This window comes from Salminus brasiliensis, chromosome 1, assembly GCF_030463535.1.
Source record: "Salminus brasiliensis chromosome 1, fSalBra1.hap2, whole genome shotgun sequence".
NCBI classification, from domain to species: Eukaryota; Metazoa; Chordata; class Actinopteri; order Characiformes; family Bryconidae; genus Salminus; species Salminus brasiliensis.
The window spans coordinates 31,247,232-31,267,052 of record NC_132878.1 but is presented as its reverse complement, the minus strand read 5'-3'; the positions used below and the strand labels follow the sequence as shown (position 1 = coordinate 31,267,052).

General features: G+C 38.9%; 1 protein-coding gene across 4 annotated transcripts in view; it reads right to left on the bottom strand.

The window, feature by feature from the left end:
* med23 (mediator complex subunit 23) overlaps positions 1-19,821 on the bottom strand; it is a 40,651-nt gene that overhangs the window by 15,610 nt on the left and 5,220 nt on the right. Inside the window, exons 1-11 of one of the 4 annotated variants that reach the window (XM_072677458.1) lie at positions 12,531-12,563; positions 10,897-10,928; positions 10,617-10,704; positions 10,215-10,339; positions 9,479-9,590; positions 9,095-9,193; positions 8,340-8,441; positions 7,682-7,751; positions 6,731-6,843; positions 5,763-5,858; positions 4,960-4,977 (exon numbers count right to left, since the gene is read on the bottom strand). In XM_072677458.1, the coding sequence (XP_072533559.1) occupies positions 4,960-4,977; positions 5,763-5,858; positions 6,731-6,843; positions 7,682-7,751; positions 8,340-8,441; positions 9,095-9,193; positions 9,479-9,590; positions 10,215-10,339; positions 10,617-10,704; positions 10,897-10,928; positions 12,531-12,545 (870 nt within the window). In that variant the 5' untranslated portion in view covers positions 12,546-12,563. Of the gene's footprint in view, positions 1-4,959; positions 4,978-5,762; positions 5,859-6,730; positions 6,844-7,681; positions 7,752-8,339; positions 8,442-9,094; positions 9,194-9,478; positions 9,591-10,214; positions 10,340-10,616; positions 10,705-10,896; positions 10,929-12,019; positions 12,167-12,530; positions 12,564-19,821 lie in introns of those variants that run through there. The other 3 variants (XM_072677439.1, XM_072677468.1, XM_072677449.1) reach the window with 3 other exon arrangements.

The following is a 19,821-nucleotide window of genomic DNA, read 5'->3' as shown; positions in this document are numbered from 1 at the left end:
AGGTTTGGATAGCAAAAAATGGCTATATTTGTGTTGTTGGATATATTTGCCCTGGACACTGTAAAATGTTACGTTTATTGCTCCCAAAATCTCTGAGATTTTGAAAAATAATGGAAAAAAATGAAATTACTTCACACTGTTTGAAGAGAGTGTGTTGTGATTGTGGCATTGTGCTTGGTGGAGTACAAGCTTATTGTTATTTTAGTCTAGCGGAACCAGTGTAAAACCACACAAGCACATTTCAAACTTCAAAAATGATCACGCACATACGGGCAAACTGTAAATTTAACTTTTGACTAAACCATCTCTTTAAAAACAGGGAAATAACTTACATGTACAAACTTTACTTTCTTATAACCAATAAATACCTTACAAACCATCCAACAGCAACCACAGCTGATAATATAGCCACTACACAGCCACACAAGAAACACGAAGGTGCAAAAGTGTTCACTGCACACACACACACACAGACAGACGGACAAGAGCATGGCACGACGACTGCACAGATGCACAAAGAAGCTCTAGCTGCAGGGAAAGCTGCAACATATCACAATCTCCACAACCCCACAAATCTCCATAGCTAAATCAAAGAGCATTTCAGAATTCAGCTCCCAAAGCAGTCATGTTTCTGTTTAGTGTAGTTTACTTACACCCAAATCTGTAAATATTAAGCATACACTTATAGCAGGCAAATTCATTATTAACCGGACACTTTTGTCTCCCCAGATACACTGCAGCTTCCCCTTTGAAGTAGCATGCAGGGGATTTGTCACAATGACATTCTGGGGCACTGTCTGGGGTGGAAGGTAAACTGGCATGTCTGTGGGATGAAGGCACTAGTGTATAGGTGAACAGTGTTTTGTGATAAGCTTCTGTTTGAGGGTTTGTTTGGCCAGACTGAGCTGCTGAAATCTAAACTACCCGCTATTGTTAAAGCGAAGAATCACATTAACTCAAATGTAGCCAAGGCATGGTCGGTATCCAAAGCTTGCAACAGTTTGCACTGGAGCTATGAGGCTAATGTAGCCAACACGCACCAAACAGCATGGTGTTTAGCATGGCGATATACAATATGATGAAAACCAGAGTATAGTGTGAAAGTAGAGCACACAATACACAATACTTTTTTTAAGCATATTGAGGATATGATCAGTGCTTAACTAACACTGATCAGCTGCAGGTTTGGATGGTAGATTTTAAAAATCCATCACTACTGATGCATTTTATCTGTGATCACATCTATCCTGATAAATATCGTGGATCGCGAAAATACCTTTAAATATCGTGATACAATATTTTTTTAGCATATCACCCAGCCCTATGTGAAAGTATCAATATTTAACTGTAACACCAAAAACACAGCATACAGTATGCTTAAATAGTAAATATCTAACTGTGTAAGACAACTGCACAGGATTATGTTGATTGAGATGGTGAAATGATGGTTGTAATGCTGCTCCTTTAACTGCAATGCTTCAACAGCATAATGACCCATGCACATTATTTTTGGAATTAAATCGAACACAGATGGTTTACGAATGATATGGTTATCCCGAATATGATAATTTTTTATATCTTGTAAAAATGGTTTCAAATTTATGATTATGACATTTATCATATACTGCCCAGCCCTACGCTGAACTTATAAACTTCATTATCCTTGTAGCTCCAGTGCAAAACTAAAGAAGCAAACGCCATTAAACATACCATGTCCTGGCTGATGGACCGTATTTGTAATTTAATAATTTCTTTTTCTCTTTTTTTTGCTTTAGGCCTCGACCAATAAAATTTCACTGTCAGAAAATCCTTAACAAGAAAGAAAAGACCTAAGGCACAAATGAATTAAACCAAATTAAGTCTCAACAGCCAAAAGAAGACTTTTGGGACATGGGAGAAAAAGCATCTAACCCACGGGACATGGATCCAGCCTGGGTCTGATCAGAGAACAGAACACAAAGCAGAAATGAGGGGATCTGTCTACAGCGTATTAACACCACATGAAATGCTCTGTCGAAGTCTGAGACATTTACACACACCGCAAACATGTGGGAAAATCACAAATTACATTTAAACCAGTTGTAAGTTGGCTGAATGAGGTGGTTGACCTGCATGACCAGCTTCACCAAAGCTAGTCAACCAAACTAGTACAAGTAGAAATTGGTCAAGCTGATAAGCCAGCATGTTCATCAAAACAAAAGGAGAACATCCACTACGCAGGTCAAGCTGGTTAATTGAAGGTTATAGCAGCATACAAAGTTTTGGGCACTCTTGGTGAAAAGTTTTGTTACTGTAAAGAGAAAGATGACCTGATGTCATAGTTCTAGTACTGCAAGATTCTCCTGCCAGCTTACATGCAGTGCTTTATAGAGGTCCATCCACAGATTTCCAATGAGATTTAGGTCAAGGGACTTGACGGATTATGGCAACACCTTCAGTTTGCACCTCTGTAGTCCAATGTTGGTTTTACTTATAGCTGGACAATATGACAATATTTTATTGCATTGTGATAATTTTTTTAAATCGCAGAAATATGCTTTTCTAAACATATAAAGGATACTGTTAGTGCTTAATAAACACTGATCAGCTGCAGGTTTCATTACAAAAAGTGTAATTAGACTGGTTTAATTAGATGAAGAGCAGCAGATGTTGACAAAATCACTGTGTTCAGAACGGGTAGAGTATCTGAATAGCAGTTTATAAGAATATGTTGCTACTGATGTATTTAGTCTGTAATTACATGTATCTTGATAAAAATCGTGATATAATATTTTTTACATATTGCCCAGCCCTAGTTTTGATGTTTGTTCATGATCATTATCCTGTTGTTGAAGCCTTCCTCTCTTAATCTTGGTTACAGGTGATGTAATGTATTTAACTGAATCTATTCTTGTCTCTACCAATAAAATGTTGCCTGTGCCACTGGCTGCAATACATTCCCATATAATCCACCCAGTGCGTGACAGTTGGAAAGGTCTTCTTTTCATAATTTCTTCACCCTTTTTTCTCCTGCCATTTTCAAATTAGATTTTAAACTGAGCAAAGGCAGGTGCTTAGACCTTTTGCATCTTTGCTAAAGAAGCATAAGTCATAGATTTAAAACAGTAATCAAGGTCTGAGACTTTGATAAAAGTTCAGATCTCTTGGAGTGCCCAAAGTTTTTCATGGCACTTTTTTCCTTTTTGTATTCATATTCAAATATTAAAATAATGTTTTCTCTTTCCCTGATATTTGAAAGTCATACAGTTACTCATCAAATAGAAATTTTCACCAGTGGTGCCCAAACTTTTGCGTACCACTGTCCCAACATAGGGTATGTTTTCAACCATACTGACCATCAAAGACCAGCTTAGACCATCTGAAACCAGCTAAATATTCTCCTGCACTCAGTGTTGCACTTTGAAGACTGTGTAGTAGAGGTGTTCAGAGATGCTGCTGTGGTTCGTAAGTCTTCAACCAACTACTAATTTTAAAGGCCGCCCTCATCATGGAAAAAGTAATTTCCCTCATTATATTGAAACAATAGTAGTAGTAATAAATAATAATAATAATATTAAGAGTTTGAATATGTAAATATTGTTAAGTTTTACAGTGTTTACATCTGTAATAAACATACAACAATGTGAATCCCATTTTTTTTATATTTGTGGCTCTTCTGAAATCTTTACATACAGCAGATCTGTAGAATAATTAAATGTTGATTCAACTCACCCTTTACATGCCAGGTTTAGTAGGTCTGCTAGAGCCAACTGTGCTAGACTCTGCCCCCCGTTGCCCACCCCAATCTAGCTGATGGTTTCAGGTTATGCTATCCACTTTGTGCAATGTACCAGTTCCACTTGAAGCAAAACAACCTCAGAGCATACTGCTACCACCACCATGCTTAACAGTTGGCACAATGTTATTTGGGAATTAATTCCTCATCCATATCAACTTTTTTGATTCATCGGACCATGAAACATTCCTCAAGAAGGTTTTTGTCCATGTGGTCAGCTGTGTATTAAAATACACTTTGGAACTTTGAATACCATTAAAATCTAATTAAAACGGCTGTATGTAAATTTTGTATATTATCTGTATAGATCATTATGATCCAGTGTTGATTTCAGAAATCCCTAAAACAATCAAACTTGTGCCCCACATTCTTGTTGTTTTTCTATTTAAGTTGCATGTTGTAGCTCATCCTGTACCAGAAAAAGTAACATCATCCATAGCACAGTGTTGTCAAGACACTCACGTCCATAATGAGTGTACGTAAACTTCCGATCACAAAAAAAAAAAAAAAAAAAAAAAAATCAACTGTAGGAGTGGAGCACTGCAAAATTGCACGTGGTACTCAAAACCACAGATCTGGTTCTAATAATAAAGTTTCATTTCTATAACACCTTTCTCATACTCCGCTAATACACTATCTCTAGGTACAGTGGTTTTAGACTAAGAGTAGACATCTGGGTAAACCAATATCTTCTGCTGAGAGTAAACATTAAACTTAAAGTGAAGCTCCCTCTTAACAATAAGGCTCTATCATATTCCCAAAAATAGAGTAAAATATTGCACACCAAAATTTGTCTGACTACAGTTAATCTGAATTAAGAACTGGACTTCATCAGTGATACTTTAGAAGGGGAAAATTGGTTTTAAAGTCTTGATTCAGCCAGGATGGGGAATTAATTTGCTGATTGAAAGGCTCGTTTTCCTAAAGCAGGGAGATCAAAATAAAGCAGCCTCTAAAAACTGTTTTTGGCAGTCTGGATTTAAGAGCAGCAGTAATTTCAACACCCACATTTCTACGTGTGTAAGAATGTAGGTGCATGTAGGTGTAGATGTTTGTATGTATGTATGTATGTATGTATGCGTTTGTTCTGTCATAAATTAGATGAGATCAGTTTGTTTGGACTATGGAGAAGCTTCCATAGAGTCTGGTTAGTCACAATACAACAGTAAGATTTATGAACATACCTGAGCAATGTTCAGGGTCTAGAGCATTGGCGCAAGGTGGGCGGGGTAAGACAGGACAGAACAAAAATAAAGGAAGAAAAAAAAGAAGACAAATAACAGTGACTAGGAGGCCAGCTCCAAGTACCCCCGTCAGTCAAGCCAAACCAAACCCCCCAACAGACATGTATCAGAGAGACAGGCGGGGCTATACTCCCTGAGACAGAAGAGCAAGAGAGCATGCCATTGGTCAGAAATAGGAGACAGACGGACAGCTAGAGGCCCCGCCCACACCCACCCAGAAAGAAAGAGAGAGAGAGAAAAAGAGAGAGAGAGAGAGAGAGAGAGAAAGAGTTTTGCACAGCCAAGCAAAAGACGGCAAGTTTGGAGGTGCGCTGGAGTGGCAGGGAGTATACTGGAGACTGGCCTTGCAAAAAACAAAGCAATGCAAAGGAACCCCACTGTCATTCCCTTAACACTGCAATCACCTACTTCAGTGGACCTTAAAACCAAACCCACTGACTAAAAAAGGCTGCAGCGTTCTGTCTTTTTATTTTCTTCTCTCTTTCTCTCTAAAGCATCTGGCTTAACTAAGGAAGTCTCACAGAACAGAGGAGAGGGAGAGAATTAAGGGAAACAAGTGGATAAAAGACAGGAAGACAGATCCACAGAAACAAACAGAGAACAGGAGAGACTCAGATAGAGAAAGAGAGAGAGACATAGAAAGAGAGACATAGAGAGAGATTGAGAGATAAATGTAGAAAGGTAGTCAGTGAATTTAAGAAAGAGAAAGGGAGAGGGACAAATTAACATTAGGGGGGGGGTACCTGTTTGTTCAGGCCAAGCATGTTGCAGACCATATCTCTAGAGTAGGGTTGCTCCAACACATATCTTAGCAACCCCGTCTGGGGCTCAAACAGGTCCTATAGAAGAGGAAAAAGCTCACAGTTAATAATGAACTGTTCTTTGACTTACAACTGAAAGGCATAACCTGATGTTAATGGGACCATTTTACCATTATTTTCTGTCTTACTTTATCTTAAAATCTAACAATCTGTGATAACAGAACAGTAGTATAATCATAATTACATGCTCAAGGTCTGTGGGAAATCACACTAGTGCAAATATCTCACATTATAGCATGAACCTCAAGTGTATTATTTGCTATGGTGTTTTGCTATGTTACGTGTCTATGTGGTAGAGTAATACTTGAAAAGCTGGAAGAAACTGTCTTCATTGTAAATTAATTTTAGTGCTTGCCCTGCTTGCACCTGACCCAACTAATCAGCTAATTTAACAATCCTTTACCGAGTTGAAGTGATTATGTTAAAGCAGGGAAGCACAAGCAAATTCAGATATTGACCACAAAATATTTCACAACAAAAGAATTTGACTGATGCTAACCAGCAAAGAATAGATGCAGCTCTACCTATCTGCATTTGACCTAGAGGAGGAGTTAGTGGGTAAGCAAAGCTTACAGAGGTCGTAACACGCACACCTCCAGAATCTCACCTACGTGTTGCACACATGGGAAGCAGAGAGTTAATCCAATGCTAAAAGCCTCTCTGGAAGTGTTGTGTGGACCCTGAACCTTGGTTTAACATTCATGTTAAATTCAAGTGTGCTGGCAGACACCTCTGTGAACATTTGCCCACAATGCCCGCGCAGGTTCAGAGGTACTGAGATGTGCATCTACACCCAAGTATAAAATCAGCCTTGAGCCAGTGCAGTGCTGTTGAGCAGATCTCTGAGGGACTAAAAGTAAGTGTGTGCACTGCGTGTGGGAGGGTAGTACCTTATCATAGGGCAGCATGCCTCTCAGAGGGAAGCGCAGGGTGGTTGGATCCAGCTTCCATGAGTTACAGATCGCTCCAGAGTTATTCACCACAGGGAGGAGACTACAGCGACCTAACACACATACACACACAAAACATTAGCCAGTACACAAAAAGATATTACCCTCCACTGCAGCACGGCCCATTCAAACACAAACAGAGACAGCGTTACACTATATGGGCAAAAGTATGGCTCATTCATTATTGCTACCGAAATCCAAAGAGTATGGTGGATGATCACCATCCCACCTCATTCCCAACTCATCCCAAAAGAGGGGACACCTTCATTCCATAGTTCACAGTTCCCCTGCGTAATGCTGGGGGTTTTTATATCCCTCTAGCCCATGTGGGCCCATTCATGTTTATCTCTGTTCTATATCCTATTCTACGTGCTTTTGCACATCTGTGTCAGCAATAAGCACAACTCACAGTGGCTGAAAGCATTCATTAGAAGGGGTGTTCACAAACAAATAGATAGGTAACATAAAACAAATAATCTCATCGATAACTTCTAAAACTTGTTACTTGTACTTGTACAACATCCCAAGTAGAACACATGTTTACTACATAGCTTGTAATATTTTAACATTTAAACATGACATGTGTTCAAAGATTTTAACATTTGTGTTTAATCTAGAACAGCTTTAAAAACAAAAAGACACTTAATTGTAATGAGCGCATACTACTCCAACCCCATTAGGTGGCTAGCATACGTTTGCATATAATGGAGGTGGGTGTATTCTTCTTTAGCCTTAATTGAAGGCCTTGTTCCACAGTCAGGATTAAAACTTAGAAAACTTAGATTAAAACTTAAAATTTAGTGTTACCTTTGTCAGATGTTAGGTCAAAAACATCTGAATGAGACCAATAATGTCATAGAAAATAAAATATGATGCATGTTTCAGTCTCACCACAAATGGAGTTTATCCTTGCAGTGGGTCGGAAACTGTCCACAAAGTCTGATATCAGGCTGCCTAAAAGCTGAGGGGGGGGGAGAAAAACTATTAAATAAAAACTGTAATAGTACAATATACATATATTTTTTATAGATTACAAAATGTATTACAGTGAATACAGTGAGTATTTTTCAGTATGTAAGACTGACATGCAGTATCTATCTGGGAACAAATGCATTCTATGGCACATTTAGCATCTCCCAATGTTTAAGTCTGCCAACGGTTATTGACCCGAAAGTGTCTTTAGGGTCTTTGTTTACAAAATTAATGATATAATTAATGTAGAGACTGTGAGTCAGCATGAAATTACTGTCCCTTAAGACACATCACTGCATGCTAAATGTAACTAAATGCAATCATGTTGGATCACATCAGAATCAAACTCTGGAATCATATGGCCCTAAACCAAAGTACATTGCACTGAACTGAATTGGCAGCAAACTAACTAGTATCGTATCATTTTACTGCCTCATTTTTGTATTGTCATGTAAACGCATCAAAAGGCATCCAAACTCTTGAGCTATGGCTGAAATGCAGCATGTGAGAGTGTGAGCATGCATGTAACCCCCCTGCTGAAATGCAGTCCATGAGTGTGCGCATGTGTGTGCTTTACCCAGTGTGAGAGCTGTCCCTCAGTGTAGAGTTTCCGGATTTCATTCACAGCAAAATAAGCTGGCAAGAGACACGCATTTCTGTCCAGTATGTACTCCACCACCTTCAACAAGAGAAGAGATTCACATTAGTAATTATACAGTGGTTCCCATTCCCCCCCCCCCAAAAATCCCTTGTATGTCACATTTTTGTACTTTCTCTGTTCTGACACAGCTGACACGGACCACAAAGGGCTTATATATGACCTTAATTAATATGTTACGTTTATAAACGTATAAACTATATTATAAATTATTATTTATAAATAATACGTAATTATTATTACATATTATTTAAAACTTGTCCCAAGTGTTGGGATTAGGAATAACAACAATAACCGGGTCGTTTTTTATTAGATTAAACAATTCAATTGTTTCATTCTGGGGGCATCCCCTCTCGATTAGTCAATCTATCAGTTGCAGCCTTAGCTGACTAACTCTGCTTTTGTTATTCAGCTAAAAGCAATTTTTTCTATAGATTTTGTAAGTGAATTGTAAATAAAGATGCAGCTATTACTGTATATGAAAACCTGAACAATGTTGCCAGCAAACAAAAGCTCTGTAAAAACATCACTCAATTTAACTAAACTTACTGTTCATGGGAATATGTTGCACAGTGACTATCTTTAAAAACCATAACACATGTTATAAATGACAGTTATAGTTCCTGTAGTTATAGCATGGGGCTATAATGACTGTGGAGGGAAGTGAACTGCACCTCTCGCGCAGACAAGAGTTGATGCACTACTGCCGAGCTGACCAGGTTGGGGATGGTCTGAATTTTATCCAGAACAGTCTTCAGCAGGTCTCTTACACCCTGTCCCAAAACATAAACAGTAAGTTAAGTGGTTTTAGGTAAATTGCAATAAATTTTATTTTATTTTAAACCATTTTAACCATAGTATTGCTGTCACAGTCAATAAACAATCACACTTTAATGAATGGATTAACACCTTCAGGTAAACAGTTTGTCAACGTTTGCACTTTAATTCATTTCTGTAGCATGATTTGAAATCTAAGCCAATTGTTATAATTGGAAATGTAAAACCATGAGCAGCAGAATGTCAAATAGTTCTTATTAAAAGTGAAGCTTCCACTCTACCTTATAATCCACTCCACCGATGATTTTACGGATGAGTTTGAAGGTCAGAGCCCAGAGCTGGGTGCGTTCCCACTCCAGAGTTTCCGAATTGATGAGAGTGTGGCACACCATCCTAAACACACATACACACACAAATACACACAAATACAGTTTAACGAATAATTCACAGACTCCATTTCATTGAAATCCAGTAATATACCAATATGGCAAAACACCAATACAATTTGTAAGCAGCTATCTAAGAAACAGGGCAAACAAAACCAATTCAATTCAATCCAAACCACTTATTTCATGTTTAAAATGTGTAGATTATGCAGCAGTGGGCAATAATATAAATAATAAAAATACATCACAACAGGTTTTTCTGTATATGTGATGTGTCTGCTCAATGTTCAGAGAACAGTGAATACCTACAAACACCATAGAAAGAGCGATTAAGATGAATCAGATACAGCATGTAAACAACCAATATATAATGACTGCATAGTAACAACTCAGACTTCTCTAGAAAGAAGCGTCACACCAAACCCATGTCTTTGTTTACATCTTTACCTTTAATTTATAGAGACTAAAACTATGTGAATTTCCCATTTAAATGTAACATAGCTACATTAATGAAAACACTGTAGTCTTGTTTTGAAAATTGATTTTAATCTATTAACCTATACGTGGTGTTTTTACAGTTCTAAGTTCTAGCTCTCCTAATCTCGAATATACAATGCATCTATATGATTACCTAGGAGGCAGCAAGCTGGTCTCCACAGCCATGGCTAGGCAGTCATAGAGGAAGGAAATGCGTTTCGGGCTGTGCTGGCTGTGGATGAACCGCACAATCCATTGTACACACTGCTCATGGGACTCCTGCAAAAAGAAAAACACCACATAATGAAGTGAATAAAAGGAAGTTCTGCTTCCAAGAGTATCTATTACAGTGTGTGCCCATTGTCCAGTATCTGACAATTAAAGAATGGATTTCTCATTACAACACTCTTAATGACTTTGTTTATGTCTTAACTGTTCAGTAGAACTCCCCTTTTAGAAAGCAGCCGATTGAGCAAAAAGATTTTTTATGACTTTGGCAGACAATCCCCTAAAGCAGAGTGGCACAAATGGACATGCACTGTTAAGCGTAACTAACCTCAGGAAGACTGCTCCAATACTGCCTGAACGCTCCTAAACAGCTGATCAGTTTGGTCCTTTCATCTTCAGGGGTGTCCATAAACATCCTGTAGTTTTACACAATAAAGACAAAACATGCATCAGTTTCACATTATTGCGAAGCTCAGAACACATGACAGGAAAAGACATTTCTGCTTATTTGTTCTGGACAAATGGAATCATATTGTATTCAAAATGAATATGTAGACACTTCATCACAAATCTGGTCTGCAGTGGACCCCTAATCTTCAGTGACTTACCCACCAAAAGCCTCCTCAATGACTTCTGTTTTCTAAGGGGGGAAAAAATAGAAAACAATAACTCAAACAATAATTAACAACACAGAAAAATACAAAAATGAATGGGTCTGCCAAATTTAAAAGCGTATACTGTATGCCTGCCTCCATATTCAATCCCTAAAATTAAAGTATAACATGCGGGTGCCACAAAAGCACAGTAAAATCAGGCACAAAACAAAGTACATAACACACTTTCGCAAGAGACTGAGAATCATACTGTTTAGATTTAGTGTGTGAAAATCTTTTTTAATGCCTAGCTCTCTACAGTGTGTCTGGTGTAGTGCTGTGGATAACAACACCTCTCAGAGACTCAATAAGAGTGTCCGAGCAAGACTGCTAGCTACATTTATCTACCTGTGCAACATGATTCAAATGGTCAAGTCACTCTGGATAGAGCTGGGCAACATGACGGTATTTTCTCGTATGGTGATCATTTTCGATTTTGTTATCATGATAACTATATGCTTTTATAAGCATATTGAGGATACTGGTAGCGATTAATAAACACTGATCAGCTGCAGGTTTCACTACTTACGGGAATAGTTGTTTTTAAGAATCTGTCGCTACTGATGTTTTTAGTCTGTGATTAGAACTACATGTATTGTGATAAATATTGTGTATTGCAAAAAAAAGTATATTGTGATATAGCTAGTATTTTTTTTACATATCGCCCAGCCCTAAATCTGGATAAGATCTCACCCAAACGCAGTAAATGCAGGTAAATGGCGCTTTTGTGATGTACAGATGTTTCTTATTAAAATACTGACTTTTTTTTTGGCTAAAATAAATCCCTCAATCCTACATCCTTTCTACCCCCAATCTGAAACACAACCACCATCTTGCAAAGCTGAAAAGACAACCAAACAGCTTTTAGCGCAGACAGAAAAGCCACAAAATAAGTTGCACGGATGTATTAATTCGCTCCAGTTATTCATGACCAGCTTTAAACTTCAGAGGTTTTTATAAAACACCGGAAGTTCAAAACATTATTTGGATTTTTGCCCCCAAAAGCTGCTATTTTCTTTAGCTAGCATGCCCTGCAACCCTCAAAACGCGCTTTTTCCATACAAAAACACACACGCACCACCACATCCTCGAAGATGCTCTGAAGCTGGCTTTCCATCGGGACTGCCATGATTTCAACACCTCACAGAGGAGAAAGTGTTGTGAAAATATGAGCTAAATTTGCGTTAGCAACATTAGCATGCTGCTTCAACAGCGGAGGCTCTGCACGGAGTATCTGCGCTCCTATCAAAACAAGCCGAAATACTCCGCAAGTGAGAAACAATGGTTCCGGGGTTTAATAATAATTATAATAATAATAAAAAAAAACTCATTGTTGATTAAACACTCACATTTAATTAAAAACACATTCTCTTAAACACGCACTGCTGCTTAAGCTCCTAATCTAAAGGCATTTTGGCCACCTATTATTTATATAGCACATCTAGCTACCTTTTACACTTCTGGCAGACGCACCCCCTTCGTTGTCTTGTAACTTGTACTCAGCAACAATACATGACAACTAAGTTCAAGCTATCTATCTAGATATTAATGTACACTATATGTCCAAATGTAATTTATCTGAATCTCACTCTTTGTCTTTTCATGGCACAGCTCTGTTGGGCTTCTTCATAATGGACATTTGCACAACGGTACAGCAGATGTTGGATCCCTGCGTGCCCGGCACAGCAGCCGGCACTTTACCCAGCACTTGTATTGCATGGCCAGCACACCAGCTATGCACATCCTAAAGCACCGGGATACACAGGCAGGCACGAGGAACCAGGATCGAACCCACAACCCTCGGTGCCTGCAGCTGTGCCACACGCGCACGGCATGTGACGCCACCATGCCACCCCTCAGCAACAGCTGAGCAATTCAGCAAGTAAAGTATCATACATTTTAAGCAAAATGACAAAAGTGATTGATAATGTAGAAAATACAGGTGTGCATTCGCCATTTGTTAAAAAAATAGGATGACAAAACTAATATTATAACTTAACTAATTATAATAAATACAAATAAGTAGTTGATATGTGATATGATTGCTGGTAGGTGCTGATATAACTACAGATATATAAATATTAATATTACCTGTATCTTCTCAACTTTAATCATTGTCATTTTTACTTCTTATTATATACATGATGAAAGAAATCCCTCGTTTCCACCATGAGCTCACGAGCTGTTAATATGTTAATAGATATTTATTAATAGATATAAATAACGAGAGTGTATTAATCTGTTGAAAGTTTTGTGTGTATACATATAATATTCATTATTTTACAATTTATTATTTGCATTAAGATGAGGGAGGGAAACCCTATAAAAATGAATGTCTTTCTTGAGCTCATTCAGTCGAGGAAAAGCCCTCTAACCCTGCTGCTGGCATCCAGAGGCTTAAAAAGCACAGTGCCAGCAGCATCCGCCTTTCAAGAATAGCTGGGGCATCCCAGAGGACAACAGAACCTTAGGACCTCCCTGCACACCAGGCAGTGATAAACAGGAGAAGAAGCTTCTCAGTCCGACTGGAATCAATGCCTGGAAAAAATGGACATCTGGTGGAAGAGCAACAGCTGAGCCAAGCTGTGGGGCTGGCTTTGCTCTCAGAGCTAAGACCCCGACCAGCACAACATGAGATTGAGGCCTCTGTTGCCTCAAATGAGTCACAGTGTAAATACAATCATCGCAATCAGATGTAGACCAAAACAACCGAGGTCTGGTCTCGGTCTAGTCCCAAAAAAGCTCTGGAGCGGTTCCTTTGTGGTGAGAATGTGATCTGACTTCAATTCAATCCAAATATCAGGTGTATTCCTGTAGCCAGGTGTTATCCTGGTATGTTGCCCAGATCATTCCTGCAACTATAAACAAATCCCATCTCTGCCATTAATCCATGTAAAATTGTACAGTCCAGAACATAGGACCTGTATTTACTTTCTTGATTCCGCTTCAGACAGGTTCGACCAATGAGAAGAGAGAATGTCCTCACGTGGTTTGTTGTGATGCATTTCACATTCTGCATTTAACCCTGTTGCAACCTACTGATGACACAGTGTGACACTCTAAGCTCAGTGGCCACTTCTGTCTGAGAACATCCTGCTGGACATAGTACACATGAAGACACAGCTGGATCCACTTAACATCTCTGTCACATACATTGGAATGTAAATGTATGTATGTAAACATGTTCCTATACTTGTACAGCTCATGTGCAGTTGTATTAAGCTCTCCTTTTTCAAGTCTAGTCCAAAAGCCTCACCATATTATTCCTCAACGCCATACCATTGCTTCATGTCAACATCTGCATAGCTAATGAATATACTTTATGTATTTGTTTCCAAATCCCAGTCTGGTGTTCGGATTCCTCCTGCTCATGAAGGTTTGCATCTTGTGGTACTCTGCTGTCTAGGTCTTCTTCGAACAGTGGATTGTGATAGCTTCACCCCAGCCCTGTGGAGGTTGTTGGTGATATCGCTGACTGTTATTTGGGGGGGTGATGAACTGCTGTGGTTGTCCTTGGCTGACGTGTAAAATACTGGTTGTTAGTTTCTTTTTTTTTTTAAGGATATTCCATATTGTAGGACATTCCACATCCCAGAGCTTATGTTGTTCCTTACCCTTTCCTCAGCTTCAAAATGACTTGCTTTCCCTAAAAGCAGCACTTTTCAAGATGGTTTATGCTTTTAAATAACCAATACAATCAAACAAAGTGTAAACTTTTAAGAAACACCAGATACATGGCACGTATATGATATATAACTATATGTTTTCACACTTTAGAAAGTGTTCTAAACTGTTTACCACATCTAGATATAGATATATAAAAAAAATCAAGCTAAAATTGAGATCTGTCATCTCAGATTATTATGGCAAACTCAAATATTCTCAGTGTAGAGCCAAAAATATATATATATGTGGCTCTGCAATTACATTACTTTTGGAAGTGCACTGTAAACATGGGGCTTGGAAATGAATTATACATCCAAATCCAGGCTACCAAGAACATCCCCTAGAGGCCTTTCTAATCCCCCTGCTTTAATTGTCACTAATTTTAAACTAAAATTTCTAGTGAGTTAATCCCTATGTCTATTCATTAGCTATGCAGATGTTCATAGACCTGAAGGAGTGGTATGGAGTTATATGAATAATATGGTGAGATACCAAGGGCTAGACTGGAGAGCGAGATCCATCCCCAGGCCTAACTTGGTAAAACTGCACATGAGCTGTATAAATATAGGAGAATGTTTAGATTGGACATACATTCCAGTAAATAACAGAGATGTTAAGTGGATCCAGCTGTGTTCTTCATGTGTACTTTGTATGTTAAGCAACGGTGGGGGCTGATTTATATCTCTTATGGGTTAGACATTGACATCCTACATATGGGAACAGTACAACAACATATGACGTGTAGTAGGGTATAAAACGTTAGGTGTTCCTCTGTCTAGGGAGAGAGAGCAGAGGGGCACAGAGAATTGGCAGACTCTCTCCACACTGTACTTTTGATTGGAATAAAATGTTTCATGATTGCAACTGAAAGACAGTGGTCACAGATCATTCAGTGACACCCAGTGCTCAATTCAGATCATCTCTACACTCCGTTACACAAATAAAGGTGCTTCAAGGGGGTTATAATAGAGATGTGCAATAGTAGAGATGCTTTTCTGGAATATGATTGCGCCTTGCTGTTGAGAGGTTCAGCAAACATCTTTCGTCATATGTTCTTGAGTTACAGAGAGCTTCTTTTATCCTGGAATCAATTTCAGGTGTGATTATTATTATTACTATTATTATTATTGTTATCAGTGGTCTTAAATGCCATGTGAGGTGTAAAATGCTCTGGTCCCACAGCATTCAGTTTAGGTTTTTTCATGAAGCTGGGTAGATAGCAGCTCCTTGGTGAGATGAATTAGGTGTGTTAGTCGACCCTTTAGCCCTGGGACTGGGAGTATAAAGAATATGACTAAGACATTTAGAATAAAAACAGTGACTTTGCCCTTATTTCTATGTTTAGCAGTTTAGCAGGGCCGGTTTTTCTCTACGTACAGTCCAAGTGAGTATTGGCCTGCATTATAACAACTCAATGCTGCAGTAATGTAAACCTATATCCCACTTTAAAAAGTGTTATCCACACCTAAACTCACATGATCTAAGTGGTGTGTGTTTGAAATACTCATGAGTAATTGAAACTCTCTTGTATTGCTGTGTAACGCTCAACACAAGGGGGCAGCGCTTCTCCAGAGTGATCCCCTCCATTCTGTGGTAAAAGGTGACGGACGGCTTTGCAGAGGACTCGAGGAGGCTGCCTTCTGAAACGCTCTCCTGAGCGGCTGTATTTTCTGAGCTGTATTTATTTATTTATAAGGTTCATACATACATAAGTTATTTCCTCAAATGTAAAACAATGGTTTAGTCAGAAGACAAATCTAATGTCATACAATTTCTCCAAGCGTAGTTGGTTCAGTTCTGACATGTTTGGTGTCTGAAATGTGCTGCTTTCGTTTTACATGGGAGCCGCAAGACTAAAATAATGGAAGTTTATGCTCCACCAGTTAGCATGATGCTAACTGTATGCCTCGATCACAACACACTCTCCTCAGACTGTGTGAGGAGATTATGCGAGAGATGGTATTTTTTGCTCCTGGGCTCTCCCGACAGTGAGCATGTGTAGTTTGCGTATTGAGCCACCACTAAAGGACCCGCTCTAAACATGCTTTTCTGGACAAGCTGAGAGATACAGGACTGTCACTGAAAGGACTGGGTGGTAGAGCAATATTGCAGAATTCTCCATTTTAAGAGAGATTTGAGGTAAAAAGAGAAAATTGTGTAAATTTTACTTTAACTAAAACATCGCTTCAGTCTAATACATAAATAAACCTACTCGTTCTCCCAGTAAAAACCCTGCAGCCCTGTCTGTACAGTGTTTTGGTTGTACTGCTTTCGGACATCTGACCTGTAATTCTTAAATTCTGGTCTCCAAATTTCGCATATAGTACCTTCATCCACTCATTCATATGATGGGGAAATGCTCTGGGAGGTCCAGAAATCCAGTTACTGCGATGTACACCTTTAGTGTTTAACCAACTCCACAAATACAGACACTTGTAGTAAAAGATATCGTAGAACAAAGTTATATAAGTGTGTATAAACTATAAGCGTATCTGTCCTGTGGGTCTTTCTTGTCATGAAGTTTATGTCTATGGCTAAACTTCCCACCGCAGCTGTATGTTTTTAGCTATGCCATCCACTACAAATGATACAGTAGATTACTATTACTAATAGATTACTATTATGTAAAGTAATTCCTTAAAGTTTTAATTTTTACTTTTTGCTAATATTTCTGAAAGCTATAAGCTAGTCCAACACAGTCAATTCTGTGTTAAGTTCACACACAGTTTTGTGTATTGGTGTGTGTGTGTGTGTGTGTGTTCATGTGCTTTTTGGTATGGTCCCGTTTCTCAAATGTCCCAAATTGCAGTGCACAAGACCACACTGAACACACAGTAACTCAGCACTCCTTTGATTGTATAGTGCTTGAGGTCATATCGTGTATGTATACAATAACTAAGGTATTAAGGAAGAACGTCAACATTACAGGAACGTCAGCAACTGTTCGTCCCATAATAATACGATACACATCAGCTCATGCACGTTTGTAACGAACCTAACGAAAGCGCATGCACTTTTGATACATTGGGAGCATCATATTAGATATGATCTACGATTTTACATTATTGAAAACATTAATTACAAATATTTATTAATAATTGTTCTTATTGTTCAGTTGTCATGGATACACACACAGTCAAACTCTTGATCGGTCAATGACACACTCTCATAGACTCATGATTCGTGTACCATTAGGCACAGCAAAACACACCCACACGCACATGCACAGATTGCCTTCTCCATCAGAAGAGAGCCTTTGAGTGGATACATCTGTATACAAATAAACACATCTGAACACTTGTGCAGGTTGGCACACACACACACACACACACACACACACAGGCATGTACCATTAGGCTAGTAAAAAACAATCACATGTGCACATTGCCTACAGAACACAGAGCTCGGGCTGGTAAATTAACACAGACGTGTTTGTAAATGGATCCAAAACACTAGAATAAAATCTGAGAAATTCTGATGTGTGTGTGTGTGTGTGTGCGTGTGTTTCTGTGTGTGTGTGTGTGTGTGTGTGTGTGTGTGTGTGTGTGTGTGTGTGTGTTTGTGTGTATTTCTGTCTCTCGGCAACTGACATCATTGGTCATTGTCTGATTAAATGGTTAATTATGAAGCTGTTTGACCTGATCTACCCTGAGAAAGAGGTAACAGACCTCTGACTGCTCTGTCCATTACAGCACAGCACCAGTCTGGAAGGGCAAATGGCCAAACTTAATTGACATTAAACACATTTTGGCTGATCCCTTTTTTCCCACTTCAATTATAACAAAAAGAGAAAAAAGATAAACCACATACTATATGGACAAAAGTATTGGGACACCTGCTCATTCATTGTTTTGTACTGAAATCAATGGCATAAAAAAGAATTTGTCCTGCTTTTGTTGGAGTAACTGTCTCCACTAGATTTTGGAGCATTGCTGTGGGTATTTGATTAAATTCAGCAACAAGAACATTAGGGAGGTCAGGATGTTGTTTGATCACTCTCCCACCTCACCCCCAACTCCCCAGCCCATCTCAAATATATAAGATTGAGTTCCATCATTTCAGAGAACACAGGTCCACTGCTTCACAGATTAATGCTGGCAGCCCACGCCTGGCATTAGGAAAGGTCCTACTGGGTTCATGTTTATCTGCTCCAGAAGGTCCTATTCTACAAAACTCACTTGTGCTTTTGCCCATCTTTGTCAGCAATCGGTTTGAAGGGGTGTTCGCAAACATTACTATTAGCCATTTGAACATGTGTCTTCTCTGTGAATAGGCTGTGATTGGAAGTTAGTAATTTGCATGATGATAGTGACAGTAGAAATGTCCACAAAAGGTGTTCTTACAGTATTTTGACCCAAGTGTGTTTTTAGATCAAAATGATCGTCAGATAATTGATTACTAATATGATCCATAGTGACAGCTGGTTAACTGCATAGGCTGAAAGCAGTATCAGTAGAAAACACACCCAAGACTGTACTGATTTACGTAAGAGTTCCTTGTTTCATCCTATCATCACCTTGTCATGCTCTGGGGAAAGTGTTGGGTGCCTCATTTGGGTTCACATTCATACTGCAGCCCATTTTTGGAAACTAGCTTTACCTTGCCTTTTAGCTCTGTGAATCAGTGCACTCACTCAGATTCTTGGTAGCATTACCTATATTATCACTGACTATACACCAATCAGCCATAAGATTAGCACCATAATATGCCTAATATTGAGTAGGTCCCCCTTGTGCCACCAAATTGCAGATCTGACCATTTGGGTCATGGACAACACAAGACCTCTGAAGGTGTCCTGTGTTATTGGGCACTACAGTGTAACAACAGATCCTTTAAATCATGTCATAAGGTGGGGTCTCCACGAGCATCAATGAGCCTTAGTCCGTCTTACCTGTCTTTACTTGGAGCACCTTTGGTAGGTACTTTGGTAGATGGACACTGCATACCAGGAACACCCTACAATACCTGTCTGATCTTTTGGAGATGTACTGACCCAGCTGTCTAGCCATTACAATTTGGCCCTCAGATCCTAATGCTCGTCCGTTTCACTTGCTGCTGAATATATCCCACCCCTTAAGAGATGCCATTGCCACTGATGAAAATAATCAATATTTTTCACTTCACCTGCCAGTGGTGCCTATGTTATGGCTAATTTTTGTATAATCTCTGGTATTAGCTGTAATGCACTCGCTTTTCCAGTATGTGTTATGAGTA